This window comes from Manis pentadactyla, chromosome 3, assembly GCF_030020395.1.
Source record: "Manis pentadactyla isolate mManPen7 chromosome 3, mManPen7.hap1, whole genome shotgun sequence".
NCBI lineage: Eukaryota > Metazoa > Chordata > Mammalia > Pholidota > Manidae > Manis > Manis pentadactyla.
This window is the reverse complement of record NC_080021.1, coordinates 12,061,997-12,079,105: the sequence shown is the minus strand read 5'-3', so window position 1 is coordinate 12,079,105 and position 17,109 is coordinate 12,061,997. Positions and strand designations below refer to the sequence as shown.

General features: G+C 39.3%; 1 protein-coding gene across 12 annotated transcripts in view; it reads right to left on the bottom strand.

The window, feature by feature from the left end:
- Positions 1–926: 926 nt before the first annotated feature.
- CYRIB (CYFIP related Rac1 interactor B) overlaps positions 927–17,109 on the bottom strand; it is a 146,077-nt gene continuing 129,894 nt past the window's right edge. For 11 of the 12 annotated variants that reach the window (XM_036890497.2, XM_036890496.2, XM_036890492.2 and 8 more), the window contains 7 exons: positions 13,347–13,483; positions 12,344–12,421; positions 10,319–10,435; positions 9,403–9,482; positions 8,042–8,168; positions 6,492–6,562; positions 927–1,666 (listed from right to left, as the gene is read on the bottom strand). In XM_036890497.2, coding sequence (XP_036746392.1) covers positions 1,603–1,666; positions 6,492–6,562; positions 8,042–8,168; positions 9,403–9,482; positions 10,319–10,435; positions 12,344–12,421; positions 13,347–13,483 — 674 coding nt within the window. In that variant the 3' untranslated portion in view covers positions 927–1,602. The remainder of the gene's footprint in view (positions 1,667–6,491; positions 6,563–8,041; positions 8,169–9,402; positions 9,483–10,318; positions 10,436–12,343; positions 12,422–13,346; positions 13,484–17,109) is intronic. The other variant, XM_036890500.2, reaches the window with a different exon arrangement.

The window sequence follows — 17,109 nt, the reverse complement described above, 5'->3', positions numbered from 1 at the left end:
CTCTCTGAAGGTGCTTAGAAGGGCCATTATCCTGAAGGTTACACGAAGGAGGTGACACCAGCTGGTCCGTGAAAGATGGGAGTTGCCCTTCATCAGAGGGCCGTGAGGGAGGCAGGGGGTGATGGGCTCAGGGACCAGCCAGACCAGAGTCATGGAAGTGACACTGCATGCAACTACCCCAACAGCCAGTAGTGGAGCCTGGCTGGAGAGCAGGGCATGAAGTGGGACAGCATGAGGGGAAGACCAGAGAAGTCAGCAGCGATTCCATCCTGAAGGGCTGTGGGCCTCACGACCTGGCACCATTAAGCCAGATGGTTCCGATGGAAGCCTCTGGGATTCCCTTCCACAGTTAACCTTTTTAATGGCATCATAGCTCAGATATTCTCATTAACCGCCAGCATGGTTGGACCAGACAACCTTTAGGCAGCTTCTCCCAATCAGGACATTTAGAGTTCGTGATTAAGGTTTCACGATCTTAAAATACCAAACATGCTAGTTCTCTACCACTAGTAAGAACGTGGCCTTTCATTTCTCCCGGGCAGTCCCTCCTCTTATACTCCCTCTCCTCTGTTCTTTCTAAGAGCTGTTCTTTCTTCCACATTATGCTTCATGTTGCTACCACCCTCCTGCTCTTGGGAACTGCAGATCAGGCAAGGGTATAGTTTCCCTTTTGTTCCTTCATCCATACAAGAGTAAATCCAAAATAAAAGTTCAATTAATGACAAGATCACTGGTCTTACTGCATTTAGCTAAGTTAAAAACAATTAAAACTGTGCACATAGACAATAATGAACAAAAAACACTATTAAGACCTAGCCCTCCCCTAAAAGATGGAGATGTTATGTAAATGTATGTGCATTCCATAAAATACACACAGTGAGAGCTTTAGAAGCCTAAAACCAAAACATCAGTAAACGAGGCCACACTTAGAAAAATGAAAGCTGATTTTTATTTTATCAACAGCCATTCTTTAAACATGAACATGCATACGTAATACTCTACGCACACATCACAGTTTTTAACGTTAGTTAATAAAGGTTAAACACACAACATACATCCTTACAAAAAATGTCAAAATGCAAACTTAAAACTTTAAACAGAAGTCTTACTAATTTAAAAAAAGTTTGTGTTGGGTACCATTTGTACAACACAGTTAATTTAAACATTTTCATTTTGGCTGCACATGAAAAAAGCGGCAGTAGAAAATAAAGTAATTGAGGGTTTTAAATAGCAGAGTAGGCAGTTTTGCCATGCAGGAGAAGCAATATTAAATATTAGTTTTCAAAAAAAATCCACATTTAAAAATATTTAGTTCAAGTCACAGAATTTTTCTCAGTAGAGACCCCAACGCAATGCATGATTAGCTGCCTTAGATGGCCTTTTGAAAGGACAACCTCCCTTCAGAGTATGACTTTACTGATTTTGGCACAGAAAAGAAGTCTTAAGAACATGAACATGATTAAAAAAGAGGGAAGAGGAACAGAGGAAAGAAATAAAAAGCAAGAGTAGATGAGAGAGTAATTGCAATCACTAAAAACTGTGCATTCTCAGTCACTGCCGAATACTGTCTTCTGTCTAGAGCAGGCGCCTACTCCACAACTGTTATTGCAGCATGGATTTAATCTGCTTGGAGGTAGTCTCATCATTCAAATGTTTTGTTGTGTACCTGAAAGTGAGAAAAACCCACAAAAACATTAATACGAGAGAACTTTAAAAAGCCTTTATCTGCACTGCATTCTTTAATTATCAAAAGATGTGCAACTGGTCAGGCAAATCTCTCACAAAATTGTGCCTTTTCATTCCAGCCTCCACCCTGTTCAGGTTCTGCGAGCTCACCCTCCCCACCAGCTTTCCAGAGAATATCCAACAGCTGCTGAACTTACTTAGCTCTCCCTTGCGTTCTAAAGTAAGCAAAGCTGTAACTTCTCCCTCGGAGGAAAATAACTGTTGTCCCATCCCAGGGGTTGGCAAATTATGGCCTGGGGGCCAAATGCAACCCACCATGTGTTTTCGTATGGCCTGTGTATGAGCTAAGCATATTTTTACAGTTTTAAATGGTTGGGGCCGGGGAGGGGTGGGGGGAGAGCAGCCAAAAGAAGAATAGTATTTCATGTTAATGTGGAAATCATATAAAACTCAAACTTCAGTGTTTATATAAAAAGTTTTACTGGAACACAGTCATACTGATTCATTTATATACTGCCTATGGTTACCTTCCTGCTAAAATGGCAGAGTTGAGCAGCTGTGACAGAGAGCGTGTGGCCCTTTGCTTACTGTCTGCCCTTCACAGGGAAGTTTGCCAACCCTGTTCTCGTCTGCTGTTTAAGACAGCTCAGCTTCTACAGTTGTCACATTCCAAAATGTTTCAATTCTCCAAGTGCCTTATTTCCAGGTAGATGTGTTTTGCTATAAGCAAGTAAATATAAATTAAGAATCATGAAGAATGATTATTATTTTATAAGAAAATTCACCACAGGATCCCTTTAATAGCAGAAATTTAATAAGCAAGCCTACAATGTGTGAGGCACTGTTCCAGGAGCTTACAACCTAACAAAGGAAGACAGATGTAATATGCTATACCACAGAAGGGTATTCTAGGTATTTGTACTTAGGAGCAAGGAAGGACAGTACTAGATGGGGCCTTACAGGCTGGGAGAGACCAGGTCACACGGACACTGTAGGCCATAGTGATGAGTCCGGAGATTATTCTAAACGCAACGAAAGGCAGCGGAGGATATTAAGCAGGGGAGTGATGTGTTTTTCATTTATATTTTCAAAGGATCACGCTGGCTGTTGAGGCCAAACTGTAGGGAGAAGGAGCAACAGAGGGACCAACGAGAGGCCTGGTACGGGGTCTACGTGAGACAAGAGCAAGGCTTGGACAAGATTAACAGCAATGGAAATAGCTACTCAATGCTTGAGTACGGGATGTGTTTTGGAGGTAATTCAGACAGAATTTAATGCTGGACAGGTTAATCTGGTTTACAACAATTTCACATATAATCTTTGAGGAATGTATCATTTCAAGCAGGTACACACAGATAGTCTTTCTGTGTTAAAGGAATTTAAGCTCAATTCTTAAGTTCAAGTAGTTTGTCCTTAGAGAGGTAAAGACAAACATATGCTTCTAAGTACCTGATATTCTCTACAATTTTATGTCAAAGTCACTTCCAAATTGTCTCATATGACTGAGCAGAAATCAGAGTGCCTGGCACACACCAGGTGCTCAATTACTATTTGTGGAAGGAAGACAAGAAGGTGAGCAGCCAGACTGGAAAGAAAGGTCCATAAAGGAATACTTACACTAAGCAGCAGGGGATGTAGTAAAGACTTAACCTTTCTGCTTTATTTCCCAAGTGCAGATGAAGTACATATGGACACACATAATCCTACTGATGTCAGGAGATAAAAATTTTCAACATCTGTCTCCATTTTCCCCCCCTTTCCTTTATAAAACTGGATGATGGAAAGAGCCAAGTAACACGCCCAACACAGTTTCTACCACAGTAGCTGACAGTGTGAACACTCAGCAGGAGACTGTGGCACTCCAAGAGCTGTGCCCGCTCTCCTCTCTATCCAGACCCAAGGGCTCACTTCCGTGGGATGTGACCATGGCCTCCAACAGTTCTCAGACCTTTCCCTGGGAGGGCCAATCGAGAGGCCTAGCGTGCCACAGTTTCTTATCAACAAAAGACCAAAAACATCTAACATAGGTGAAAATAATTTATGAACATGTATGGCACTCTCTCACTTTGTGCACAAAACATAATCTTTTTCCAAATGCATATGACTTTCTACTGAAGAAATGCAGCTTTTATCTTCACTCTTCAACTGAATGAAAGCAGCAATGAATTATCTAGCACTGAACCTTAACTCCTAGCTTTAGCTCGCTCACTCTCTCTTATGATCAAAGGCACTCAGTCCCATTTCTCCACTGGTTAAATGTAGACATGACTTGTAATGCTTTCTCATAATCACACGCTGTAAGTTGGAGGGACCATATAATTACTGCAGAAAAGCATTCAAAATAAACAATGTGTGTGCACACGTGCGTGCATATGCACGCAATTACACTCCTATTTAAAATTTTCTGGTTATTAACTGTTGGTTCTAAGGAAAACAACAGTGAGCATCTCTAGTAAAGGAGTAACTCAAAAAAAATAATTTCATGGAAGTGTGCTCCATTTTGTAGAGGTGTAAATAATAATCAACAATTGCAGAGTACTTGTGGGATTACAAAATGCTTTTTTAACAATGGCTCCTTTGCTCTGAGTGAAGCATATTAAGAGCCAAGTTGATTTAGTTCGGGCAGTGTTTCTCAAAGTGTCAGATTACCTGTATCAGCTCCATGTTTACTTATAAAAAGAGGTGCCTGAGACCACCCCAGAGCTAATGCAAAAGCTCTCTGGAGGCGGTGACCTGATAATCTGCATTTTTTATATCCATCCAGGTGATTCCAAAGTACACCTAAGTTCAATCCCATAGTAAACCTAAGACTCAATGGTGTAGCATCAAGCACATGAGATTTCAAGAATGAAATCCTGAATTTGAAAATAAATTCCTACGCTTATTGGCTATATGATCTGTAATTCTCTTAAGAGCTTAAGGTAACTCTTCTGTACAATGGAGACACCCCAGCACCCCATACCCACCACATACCTCACAGAGCAGTGGTAAACATTAAATGATACATATGAACCTACACTGTAAACTTACAGAGACACAAAAATGTCACTAACTATAACCACTACCACAAACCTCAAGAATACTGTTTAACATCACAAAACTTCCCAGGTGAAGAAAAATGAATCAGACAAAGAATATGCTTGCTCACTATGAATAAAAATGGTCTGAGTGATCTCTGCAGTAAACTTTATTTTCTAATTTCCATCACAGATTTGAGAAGAAAACTTAAAACTGGCAGTGGCTCTTGCCTCAGTGGTGCTTCTCTTCCCCTCTCCCTCCAGCACAGAGGGAGACTTCAGAGCCGTCACTCACCACCACTCTGCCCAACGTGGGCCTAATTCTAGAGTAAAAGAGACTGACCTACCTTTAAGCTCTGAGTTTTTAAATTAATGTTATGAAGCAGAGTCCATTCAAGATAAAGAAATAAGAAATAATACTAAACCTCCTAGACAGGCCTCAATTATCTCTTACTTTTCAAAAAGGATTTCCTGTCACCTGTTGGCTTTAGAAAATCTAGCCAATCTGAAAGAAAAGGGCTTTGCAGGAAAATCAGGCTGATTGGGACAAGGGCAGTCTTCGGAGAGGGACCCACTAGAAAAGTTCATAATACCATAAATATTGGGAAAATCAATGAAGTTTGCATTGTAAAAAATTCCAGAGTAAAAAACTAAAACTTATGGTTTCTGATAGGCTAGTGGCTGAAATAGTTCGACATTATAAGAATGCTTTATTATGTTTCTTAATCAGAGTCTTTCTGATAATCACTTAGAATACTTTTATCAGGTGGTCACTACTTATAGAATGCTTTCATAGTCCTAATAAATCATATGATGGTCCCCCTCAGCTGAAAAGACAGCTAGATTTTGCTGCATTATATACCAAGTGTTGACTAAGTATTCAAGAAGAGTAACTATACTGCTTTTGCTCATAAAACATGTGGTGAATATCATACTGAACTGGAAATCAATGATGACCTGTGACCTCAAAAAGTCACTATATTAGTATTTCTGTACTCACATATTTTTTGTGTTTAAACAAAATAATCAAGTAATGAGTCAGTCACCTTTTATCTTAGGGAAATTATACTACCAATTAAATCTCTGTGGTCAAGATGTTATGCTAAAATTTTTATTTAAAAATATTCCAGCATCCTTTGGAGCTTCAGCAGTTAAATCAAGTAGGTCTAAGTTGAGAAAAGACATCAAATAATTACTGGCTGCTTCATTTCCATTATAAGAAACAGTAAGAAAAAAAATGTAAGAAATATAAAAAAATTAATAGAGATCTGTAATTGTGAACATAGCACCATAATTACACTATATTAAGGGAAAAGAGCTACTTTGTAAAACAGTTTGTGTGGCACTATTTGGTAAAAAAGAATCTATTACATAGAGCTATGACTACAAGCACAGACACTCTGGGAGGAAAAAAGTGGTTTATTTCAAAATTATATGACACCCTCCTTTTTAAACTTCCTGTGTTTACTGAATTTTATTTACAATTAGCATGTATTAACTTTCATTAAAAAATAAATAGCAACACTCCTTCAAGAAGAGCAAAAAAAAAACAAGCCAAAATCTCTAGCAAGGTGATTAGGCTGTTACGGTTTCCGCGCACACACACACACACACACACACACACACACACAAATTATGAAAGTATTGTAACCAATATGGGATAGAAAGGTCACCAATAAGCTAAATGAGTCTTCACATTTCTAACTGTAACATTTATATTCAGATCCTTCGTGCTATTCACATTTTGAAACATTTTCTTTATACATATGTACATGTACATATACACACCTGAGAGCATTTAGAAGACCTTCTACACTATTAGGAGGTTGGTCCTTAAGAACTTTGATACAACCTTTCATCTAAGGAGAAAAGGAAACAGAAAAGGTAAAAAAAAAGTTTTTTCATATAGCTTTCATTTTCCAAAATAGTAATACTTAAACTACCACCACAACTATGGATCTCATGAGACATTACATACTAGAAAGGTCAAAATAATTATTCGTACAGAGGAAAAAAACAAATCTATCCAAGTGTTATTATTTTCAGTTTGCCAGCCAAATAGAAGCACCACTGGTGTGGTGGTGAGTGAAATGAGAAAGCTAAGCATCGGCAAGGGAAGCCTTCCTGGAAAGGTGGTGAGCAGCCTTTTCAAGGACAGAGTGGACACGCTGGCGAGGAAAAAGAGGACCTTTACAGGGAGAGCAACACCATGACAAAAATAATAAAGTTCATCACTTTATTATTATGAGCAGGGCTAAAACAGCTCACACAGGGAGTTCACAGAGGGCCTTGAAAGCCCGAAGGACTCATCTGGACCCGATGGGGCCAGCCTGGGGACTTGGTGCAGGCCACTAAAAAGGGAAACAACCCAGCAAAAGCAGTAGGTAAGGAAGATTAGCCTAATTACTGTGAAAAAGTAGAGCACAGCAGAACCCCACAGGCTGTGGGAGCCATGGAGATGTGGGTTCAAATCCCGCCCTACCATTCACCAGCGATTCTACCTGCTAATTTCCCTGTATTTTAGATTCTCTATTAGTACAGAGGAGACAGCACTTGCACCCTAGGAGTACCTGCAGAGTTAAGTGGGAGAACAAATGGAAAATCCCTGGGACACAGCAGTTATTCAGTTAATGTTAATTAGTTTTTCTTTACACAGGATGGACATGAAGGCAGGAAGACTGGCTCATCAGTTACAGACATGAAATGCCAAGGGCCTGAACTAGCTGTGACAGGGACACTGGGGGACAGCGCTCATCAGGCCCTGGTCACAACTCCAATGAACCAGATGTGAAAGGGTGAGCAGAGAAATTACATAACAGAGAAACCAGGAAACTATATAATATAAACTTTTGTACAAGAGACAAGCAAAGTAGAAACCCAGGTTATAGCCACAAACTATTACGACTGAGGAGAGGAGGGAATATATGCAGTCTTCAGCTTTTTTCATTGGAGCACCTTTACTGACTTTTTACATACATTTAGAAATAAATATTTTGTCTGAAATGGCCTTTGGCCAAAGGAATGAAAGGACACAATTTTGAAATTTTCTTATGCCTGATTATATATTTGTATGGCTATACAGGCAGAAGGATCACTTGGAAACATGAGGTTTCTCTACAGGGAGACACTCTGAAGACTGTCATCCTCCAACCCTTCCACATACCCGGATGCAGGCTCCATGGGAGGCAGCCAGAGAGCTGAGGAGGCAGAAACCCACCATGACCACAAACTACAAACTGAGCCCTGTGACAGAGTGCAGCCGGCCAGCTTCTTAAATGAAAGCCTATGGTTTCCACTTACGGAAAATGTTGGGAATTATATAAAATAATATAACTTACGTCAATTTTTGAAGTTTTGGCAAATGCTCCCACTGGATGCACATGGTCATAGAGGATTATGACGCCCACCATTACCCTCAAGCAGAAGGACACTGTCTCTTCATTTGTAAATCTGCTTCTGTATTCCCTGGAGGTAGAAAAGGTATGATGGACGAGGCACACCACAGATCATGAGTTGATTCGACTCTCAGTTGAGGCTGAAAGAAGTACCCTGTCGATCTCTGAAAGGGACGGTAGCCTTATGCACCCCAGCCCCATAAGAATTCCAGAGAGATGAGATGGGAGCAATGGTTAGCACTCAACATATCATCACCGTGCGTGCGCCCTCCTTGGTACATTAAGCTTTTGCTTAGCAGAGATCAGACAATTTTAGAGAAATCAAAGTAGCCCTGAAGTAAAAGTTTGGGGATAGGCACTTTATGAAGGCTGTAACTATCAATATGATGAAAAAGCCACTAGCTTAATACAGCATTATGTTTGCTATTTAGGTGCTAACTTAACTAAACATTTTCATCATTGTATTATTGGATTTCCATTTTACTAAAACTCGATCATATTCTTCTCTCATTTGGGAAAAGGAAATAGAACTTTTGTCTACAGAGAAGGCAGCACGGCACAGCAGAAGAGTGCAGACCAGGAAGGAAACATCCAGGCATGTGTACGGGGTAGGCCACTGTGCATGAGTCCCTTCACTTCCAGGCCCTCCTACACAAAGAATGAGGACGGCGACGACGCTGGTGGTGATGAAGATGAATAGTTGCCCTCCTACTTCATAAGGCTTTCCAGTAAGATGATGTGCATTCTAGTGCTTTGGAAAATAAAAAACTCCACAAAAACAGAAGTTTTCTAGTAAAACCATGTATTATTCAGGAATCCAGGAGGGATTCTTCCTGCATGCTAACAGGAAAATCCAGCCAGGAAACACATGGTTACAACATAAATGGTTTGAGAAAAAGGAGAACGCAGAAGAGAATTTAAGTTGGTGTTAGTTAAAATAAAAAAAAAAAGAAGAGTACAAACTAATCCTGAGAGCAAGGGATAAGCAGAACAGCGCTAGCCTTCCAGTAAAAAGGCAAGGTTCCTTACTGACAAGGGAGTGTTTATGAGAAGCCTTCAAGCCCTTCCCCTGCCCCCAAAGCCCCACCAACTCCCCACTCTGAAGTCTCAGCCCAACTTGCCTGAGGCACCTACGACCAATTGTGTTTCATACTTAACCACAAGTTACACTAAGCTGCCAAGCCAGCTTAACTCTTTTCATACCTGGGATACACAGGATTCCCACCTTCCAAATGCAGTATGTTCCTATCTGGACAACCATTTCAACAAGACTGTTAAAGTAAAAAAGATCAGCTCATACTCACGGTGTCTCAAGCATGACTCTGCACACACTAGCCATGGTGCTTAGACAATCTGTGGTATTTTCTATTGGTAAATTTTTATTCTGTAAAAGTATATGGAGAAAAAAAAAGTAAAAGTGGTAAGTAGCTAAGTATAACTTAAAATATGAAACATTAGTAACTTTAAAATTTGGTTCCTATTCCCAATTTTGAAAAAAATGTACTGTCCTATACTCCAGGGCTACAGCTATGAACAAGCTGTCAAGGCCCCGCTCTCCTGAGAGCTGCTGACATTCGAGCTCAGAGAAACCATGACAGGCAGGGCCTCACAGGCCAGGAGCGTGTGGACATCATCCTAAGGGTACTGGGAAGGCACTGGAAACATTTTAAACAGAGGAAAGGAATGTGGTTTTAAGACTATTGCTAGGCTGCTCTTTGGAGAAAGGACTATAGTAGAGGGAAGAGCAGAATAAACAAGAACAGGAGGACATGAATGCAGCATTCTAGGTGGGCTGACCTAGAAGGGAGCAAAGAGGGGTTAAGTTTTCAGATTCAGGGTATATTTTGGAGGGAGAGCCAATAAGAGTGTCTGATGGAGGAGATATAGGAAGTGAAATAAAGAAAGGAATTCAGGGTGATAACCCCTAAGTTACTTGCTTGGACAGTGGTACTACAAATTAAGACAGGAAAGACTAGGGAAAGGGCAGAGCTGGGAGGAAAATATCAAGACTTAGGTCTGGCCATGACATCGCTGAGGTGTCAACTGTGCACCCAAAGGGAGACTGCAGACAGGCGTGCTCACGTGGGCCTCAGAGGAGGCGCAGGACTCCATGTGTCCTTAGGGAGCCTGGCAGCTTGGAGATGGTTTTTAAAGTCACAGGACTTGCTGCGATCATCGTGTGTGGAGATAGGAGAGAGTAACTTCCTGGGGAACGCTTACCTCAGATACAAATTTCGTCGTGGCATCACTTAAGGTTTTCAGCATTGGGGTTGCTTCAGCATAAAACAGTGACATTCGATTTGCCAATTCGTTATTTACTTCATTTTCTCCTTCTGCCTGTGTGATGATAAGAGCACTTGATATCAGTTAATAAGTTATTAAAATGTGGCACCATTTAAACAAGGACCTAGGCAGAGTGCCTGTCTCATTAATGCCTGCTTAATTAATCTTATAAATACTCTTTATAAATTAGACCCTCAAGTACACATAATACTTAAATATTCTTTAAAAATAGAAGGATTAAAAATGATACTAAGCAGTTTTTTAAAAGATTAACCTCTTTAAAAATACTTTATACAATTTTAAAAACCTCTGATGGGCTGCCTACTGAAATGCAGGACTGCTGTAAATGCTACCGAGGATGCAGAGATAACTATGATACTGCACCCCACCTCCATCAGGAACCACAAGCACCAACACAGCTGCCCCAAGAAGATGCTAAGAGGTGATGATAGAAAAAGGGCTGAGAGACTAAGTTAGACTGGAAAGAAACTACAGAGGACTCAGAGAAGAGCCAGGCTTTTGCAGGTGATTATGGGCAGGTACACAAGTACTCTAACCAGTTGGGGAGAAGAGCATGCTTTCAAATGACTGGGCAGAGTGTAATTCACTATAATCAGTGTAGAAAGAGTCTAATGAATGACAAGCCTGGAAAGGCTGCAGGCGGACTGTGGAGTACCTTAACTCTAGCTTTCTTCTTCTGAAGGCAGTGGAGAGCCACGTAACAGTGTCAGAAGAGAGAAATTACAGGTCAATTTTCTAAAGAAAGTTAACTGATGATAATGGGCAGATTATACCAAAAATGAGAAAGACTGTGGACCAGGAAATAAGTCCTGATGCCCTAGAAGGACTGACAAAAAGAAACTGGGATTTACCTCTAATTACTGAGAATAAAAGACAGTTCAAAGATGACTTTAATGTCTTTGGCCTCGTGATGGGAGGATGGCTGTAATAGAGGACTAGGTGTTTTGCTTTTATTTTACATGGTGGGTATGAAAAACAGATGATAAGGTCAGCCTCACGGCAGGAATTGCTCTATGAAAAACAAAAGTGAGGCAAATAACAGATGCTTCATGGAAGAGAAATCTTTGTCGAAACCAGGGCCTATCTTAGAGCAACAAGTAAATAAAATTATTTATCAATGGAAAAATAAAAGAACGCTCTCATTTGGTATTTTTTAAACTTCTATGCCACTTACCACTCCTTACAAATTCACATAGCATTTCTTTATTAAACTATCTGCTTGAGGCTAGGGCAGATCCCAGAAATTTCTCTGTTTCAAACCGATAAGCACAATGTAAGCCCTCAAAACACCTACAGAAAAGGATATTTTCTTCATATTTAAGTTTTTATTGTTATTTGACTCCATGGAAGTAGAAAAGGGCATTAAATAGCTTAAGACAAAGAGAAGACAAAAGGCTAACAAGCCTAAAAAACCAGATGAGATGCTATGCTAGCCAAGGAAGAGGCACAGAAGCCAAAGAGGCACAAAAGCCATACAGCCACATCAGTCATGGAAGTGCTCAAACTCTGTGACCTCCCTTTTCCCCTCTTGCCAGTATTAGTATTCCTCCAACCCAGGTCAATTTCTCTACAGGATTCTTTCACTCTGAGAATATTGGGACAAACACTCATAATCACTAACTCACAGAATTTTTGTGCAGTTAAAATGAGAATGCATGGAGGAATTTTATAAGCATCAATGTTATATAGACAAAAAGCGATTTTATCGAAGTAGTCAAAAGAATTTAAGGGACTAAGTGGAAAAACAGGTAAACACCATATGGTTTGCTACATTTTGCTTTTTTCCCCCCCACAGTTGTGGTTGCCCATAGTTACGAACTTTATTACTAGCTTTAACTTTATGTGAATCAATGATGAATGAATGGACAAATAAAAAAACAGACTGAACCAAATAAGAGCTGGGCTATTATTACCAGCCCCTAACTCAAAACATTCACTTACAGGGACATTATTAATCCTCATACGACTCAATGTTCTTCTATAATAGCTGAAATCATTCTGTATGGCAGGATTTGTCATCTAAAGAAGACATTTAAGAAAGAAAAATATATTATGTACTAAATGATAGTATAAACATTAAGTGAAAATAGGTAACATTGCCCTAATTTATAAAACCATCTTAAGAACTGGTATTATCTAAGATAGCTTTTTGTACTTCTTGTTACTGAAATCATGTACCACTGTATTTACTGTATTTTGTTACTGAAATACATGTTACTGAATATATAAAACTGTGCAGACTGTTTTTTTAGTGATGGTCAGTATACTTCCCTTTTTCTTTTCAAAAATGTCAGGTAATATACTAAAAGTGGTTTACCAAAGAATTATATTACCAAGTAAACAAAAACAAGAAGGAATGTAAGATCATTTTATTACAACAAAACTATGTATAAATGGTCAACAGAGCAATCTTCAAACACACCAAAGTTTTATATACAAATCCTGTGTCCTCAAAGTATGAATAAAAGAGGACTGTTTTCTGTGATGCAATCATAAAATGTCAGTGATAGGGACTGAGTTCTTTCATTGCCTAGACATGGTACCTGAGGCTCTGAAAAATCAAAGGACCTGCCTCATAACTAATTACTGTGACAGAGCCTAAAGAGGAAGTCAGGTCTCCTGATACAAAGTTTAGTGCTTGTATCTAACAACAGGAGACAGGAAGGGAGGGAGGGAAGGAGGAACAGCAGGTAGACAGAAAAAATTATTTTTACAACATTTTAATATAAAAGAATGTAGAAATAAACTGGGAATGAGCAGAAAAGATAAAAATCATCAGAAAATACCAACACTGTTCTTTCAAAGGCATTTTTTAAATGAAATTAATGAAGACTGACCATTAGGAAATTTGCTATTTGCTATGCATACATCAAAGGCATTTCCTCCTAGTGTTCTCTGAAAGACTCATGACCTTCTTATAATCAGAGCCAGCAGAAAATCCTACCTTGAGCTCATCAAACCGGAGTGTGAAATGAAGAATTTCTGCAAATTGTTTAGCAAGAGCCTGCTCTCGCTCTAGATGCTGGGTAGGAGAATAAGGGGTACTGGTCAAGGCTCCCAGAAGACCTCTTAATGCTGCTTCTAAAGAAAAAATTAAAACATTAAATTATATCTCCCTGATATTTATTTAAAAGTGAACAATTTATAAATATTATGATTTCAATTCTCACAAAAGTAAGGTCTCTTTAAAAGCCAGATTATCTAAATATAATCAGTCAAACTGAATACTGTTTAACAGAATAAAAACCTTAAGAGGACTAATTCAATTTTATAATTCTGTAAAACCCAAATTCAAAATAATAGATGTGAATTTTAATTAAATATCAGGATCAAAGGAAAAATTTTATACTGTTTTCACCATTCTACAGTGTTGAATTTTATGAAATGGTAATTGTTACCTATAGCTGAGTAACGTCAATGGCATTATGCCCACATACTCAAATCTCTACATGCCTATGAATGAATTACCAACTTCTCATACTTTGAATAAGCTCTTATTTATAAACACAAACTGCTTTCTTTCAGCTACTAAAGGGAACAAATATTTGACTTAATAATTTAAAATTTTTAATATTTTAAAAAAGTTTTAGTAATTTAAACAATTTTAATAAACTAAATAAAATGTTTAATAATTAGCTTCATTCGTTTCTTAGAGCTTGGCATCTCAGGACCATGATACAAATATTCTAATTTATTATATATGTAAAATGGTCCCTTTGAAATAAGTGCTACTTTTGGAATGCCAGACTAATAAATACTGTGTTTAAAATAGAAATACTGGTTATTTCACATAAAAAAAAATCAAAGAAATCAAACTAATTCAGTTACAGATTACAAAATCAGAAGACAAAGCCAAAAACGTATTCAGAGAAAAAGTAAAAGCTTACAGAGGTAGATGGATCTGACATTAGTGAATGTCAGATTAATAAGTAAATAATTATAATGATAATAACTTTGTCAGAACATCAATCCTTGACCCATCAAAGATACCAGCTCTAGCATTTATGAAGACAGTTATGAATCAAGATCACCACCAACTATGACAAGCATTACAGATGGGTAAACTGAGTTTCAGAGTAGATCTCAAGGGTATAGCTGTAAAAGACCAGATGTCTCCGACCCGACAGCCTTATTCTTTTCACTGTTAACACAAAAACTCTCAAATTTCAAAACATTCTACCTAGCCTTCTGTAACCTTATGAAATATTCATTGATTACTACCAATAGTAGGCACTTCTTATGTGTCTTATTATGTGCCCTGTACTGGGCTAGACACTTCACACACATTATTTGTTGTCTACACAATGCCAGATGACACTTATCCTTTTTTTATAAAAGTCAGAAAACATACTGTCTACCACAAGTCAGGCACTGGGAAATCAGAGACGAAGGTAGACATTCACCCTGTGCCCACATAGAGCCTGACTATACAGAAAGCAGAAAGTCAAAGTATTACAGTTGTTATGTGAGTTTTTTTAAGAGAGTAACAGCACACTGAAGGTACAAAAAATGTGACCTCACCTAGCTGAGGGCTCAGGAAACGACTTCCCTAAAAAAGTGACATCTGGACTGAGACTTGAGTGTACACTAAGGATTAAGTAAGAGTTTGCAAACAGACAGGGCAAGCAGCCAGATCCTGAGCTGAGAAGAGCACCACATAGCAGAGGAACTGCAAGGAGACCAGAAGATTCCACCAGGAAACAGGTGGAATCAAGAGCACAAGGAGTCAGCCAAGACTACGATACGCAGTTTGTGTGCCATTTTAGAAATCCTGGCCTTGCCAGCCTGATGCCCTAGGAGAACTACTTGAAAGCAAGGAAGGGATATCACCAGATTAGCAGTTATAAAAGCTCCGTTTCTTTTGCCAGGTGGAGAATGGATTGTAGGAGTATGTAGGCTTATAGAGGTTCAAAAATGGATGTGAAGATCAATTAAGAGAAAAATGTTTTTTGGCTATTTTGAAAAATGGTTTACTTCTCCCAAGATTCATTCCATGTTGTCTGTATTAATGAAATGGAAAGCAAAGTTTGAGAGATAGGAGAATAGGGAAAAACAAAAACTAAGAAAAAAATACTGTTGTAGGCTATTAAAGAAAAAAAGAAAATTGCATTTCCTAGATGTTATCAAGTTTTAGGGTTAATTTCAGCATTCCAAGTGGTCTACCTTTTAGGGAGATAGAAGATCCGCTCCCCCCCCACAACCCCCACAACCCCAAGGAGTATAGTCAGGTCATTTGACAGAGCTCGGACGGCCAGTGATCACAGTACTTCTGTTCATGAAAGGCTAAAGCCTTCAATGGCAGATCTGCCAGGAAAGGACACCTCTTTGGGGACCTCAGCTGATATAAGACAGTCCTACTAGCCTACAATGTTCTGCATCAAGAGAGGAATCAGACAGAAGATGGCTTAGGTCTCCAGCTGAGTTAGAAAGAAAGGGAGGTCAAGGAAGAGAGGATGCAGGGATCGGTCTCTCTGATGAAGCTTCTAAAACAAAGCACATGATTATGATTCTTCAAAAAAGTAGGGGACAAAGAAGAAATTAAGGGCTACTAAGCCCTAAATTCTGGAAGAAATTAGTTCATTGACCAGTGCAGAAGTCAAAGCTATACAAGAAGGTTGTTACGAAGAGACCAACTGGGAGAAATAATAGATAGATTAGGCCATAAGGTAGAATGAGAGGGGAAACAACTGGATGCCTAAGAAGAGGAGGCCCTTGGGGAAAGCTACCTGTAGAGACAAGAGCCATTTACTCTCACCATTGTTATCCACCTACTATCCAACACCAGTCCTTGGATCCTCAGAAGACAACCCAAAGGATGTGGACTGTGGGAGACTTAAGATTGCCAAGAGACTTGACGATACTTGTTGTGGGCACTTTGGGATCTTCTGAATACACTTTGATAAATTCAGCCCAGTGAAAAGTAGTCAACATGTAGAACAGATTCACTCACTGTGATTCCCAGAGGTGGTCCCTGTAATAAGTCCCTGGCACAGGAACACTGAGGAGAGACTAAGTTTGTCTACTGTCTGGTCACACAACCTTCCCTCAGGTAGCTGCCTCAAAGGGAAGGCCTCAGACTGAAACGAAGTGCAGGTTACTTCCTAGGTTAAACCATCATCAAAGCTCAGGATCTTCCAAATTAATCTTGTGAACACTTCCCATTCCTCTATAAATATGCAAACCAGCAGGGTACCAGGGTCCCTCTTCTGGACTACAGCCCACAGTAAGTATACCTAGAGTGCTCAGGTCAAGCAACCCTCTCCATGGGACTGCAAGATTCTGAAGGACCATGAGCATCTTGATAGTTATGTGGTACTCCACGTGCTGTGGTTATCCTCATCTCTGCTCAACAGTGAGGTAGGAAAAGAAGGGACAAGAGGTTTAGTGTATTTACAGCAGAGGCATCAACAGATTGGAGGTCCAGATAGGATACTGAAGCTCAGAAAATGTAAATGATGTAACAGAGATCACACAGCTCGTAGGTGGCCCAGATTTTAAACATAGGCCATTATGCCTCCAAAGCCTAAAATCCATTATTATTGCTTCTCCTAAATACCCAACACATATTTAATATATCAGATGTTCATGTTCACTAATCCATCACTCACTCAACAAACAAAATATAAGAGGCCAAGATGAGCCTGAGTAGGCCCAAGCACCCTCTAAAGCAATTTAACTCCAAATGTATCTAGGAACTAGCAGCACAA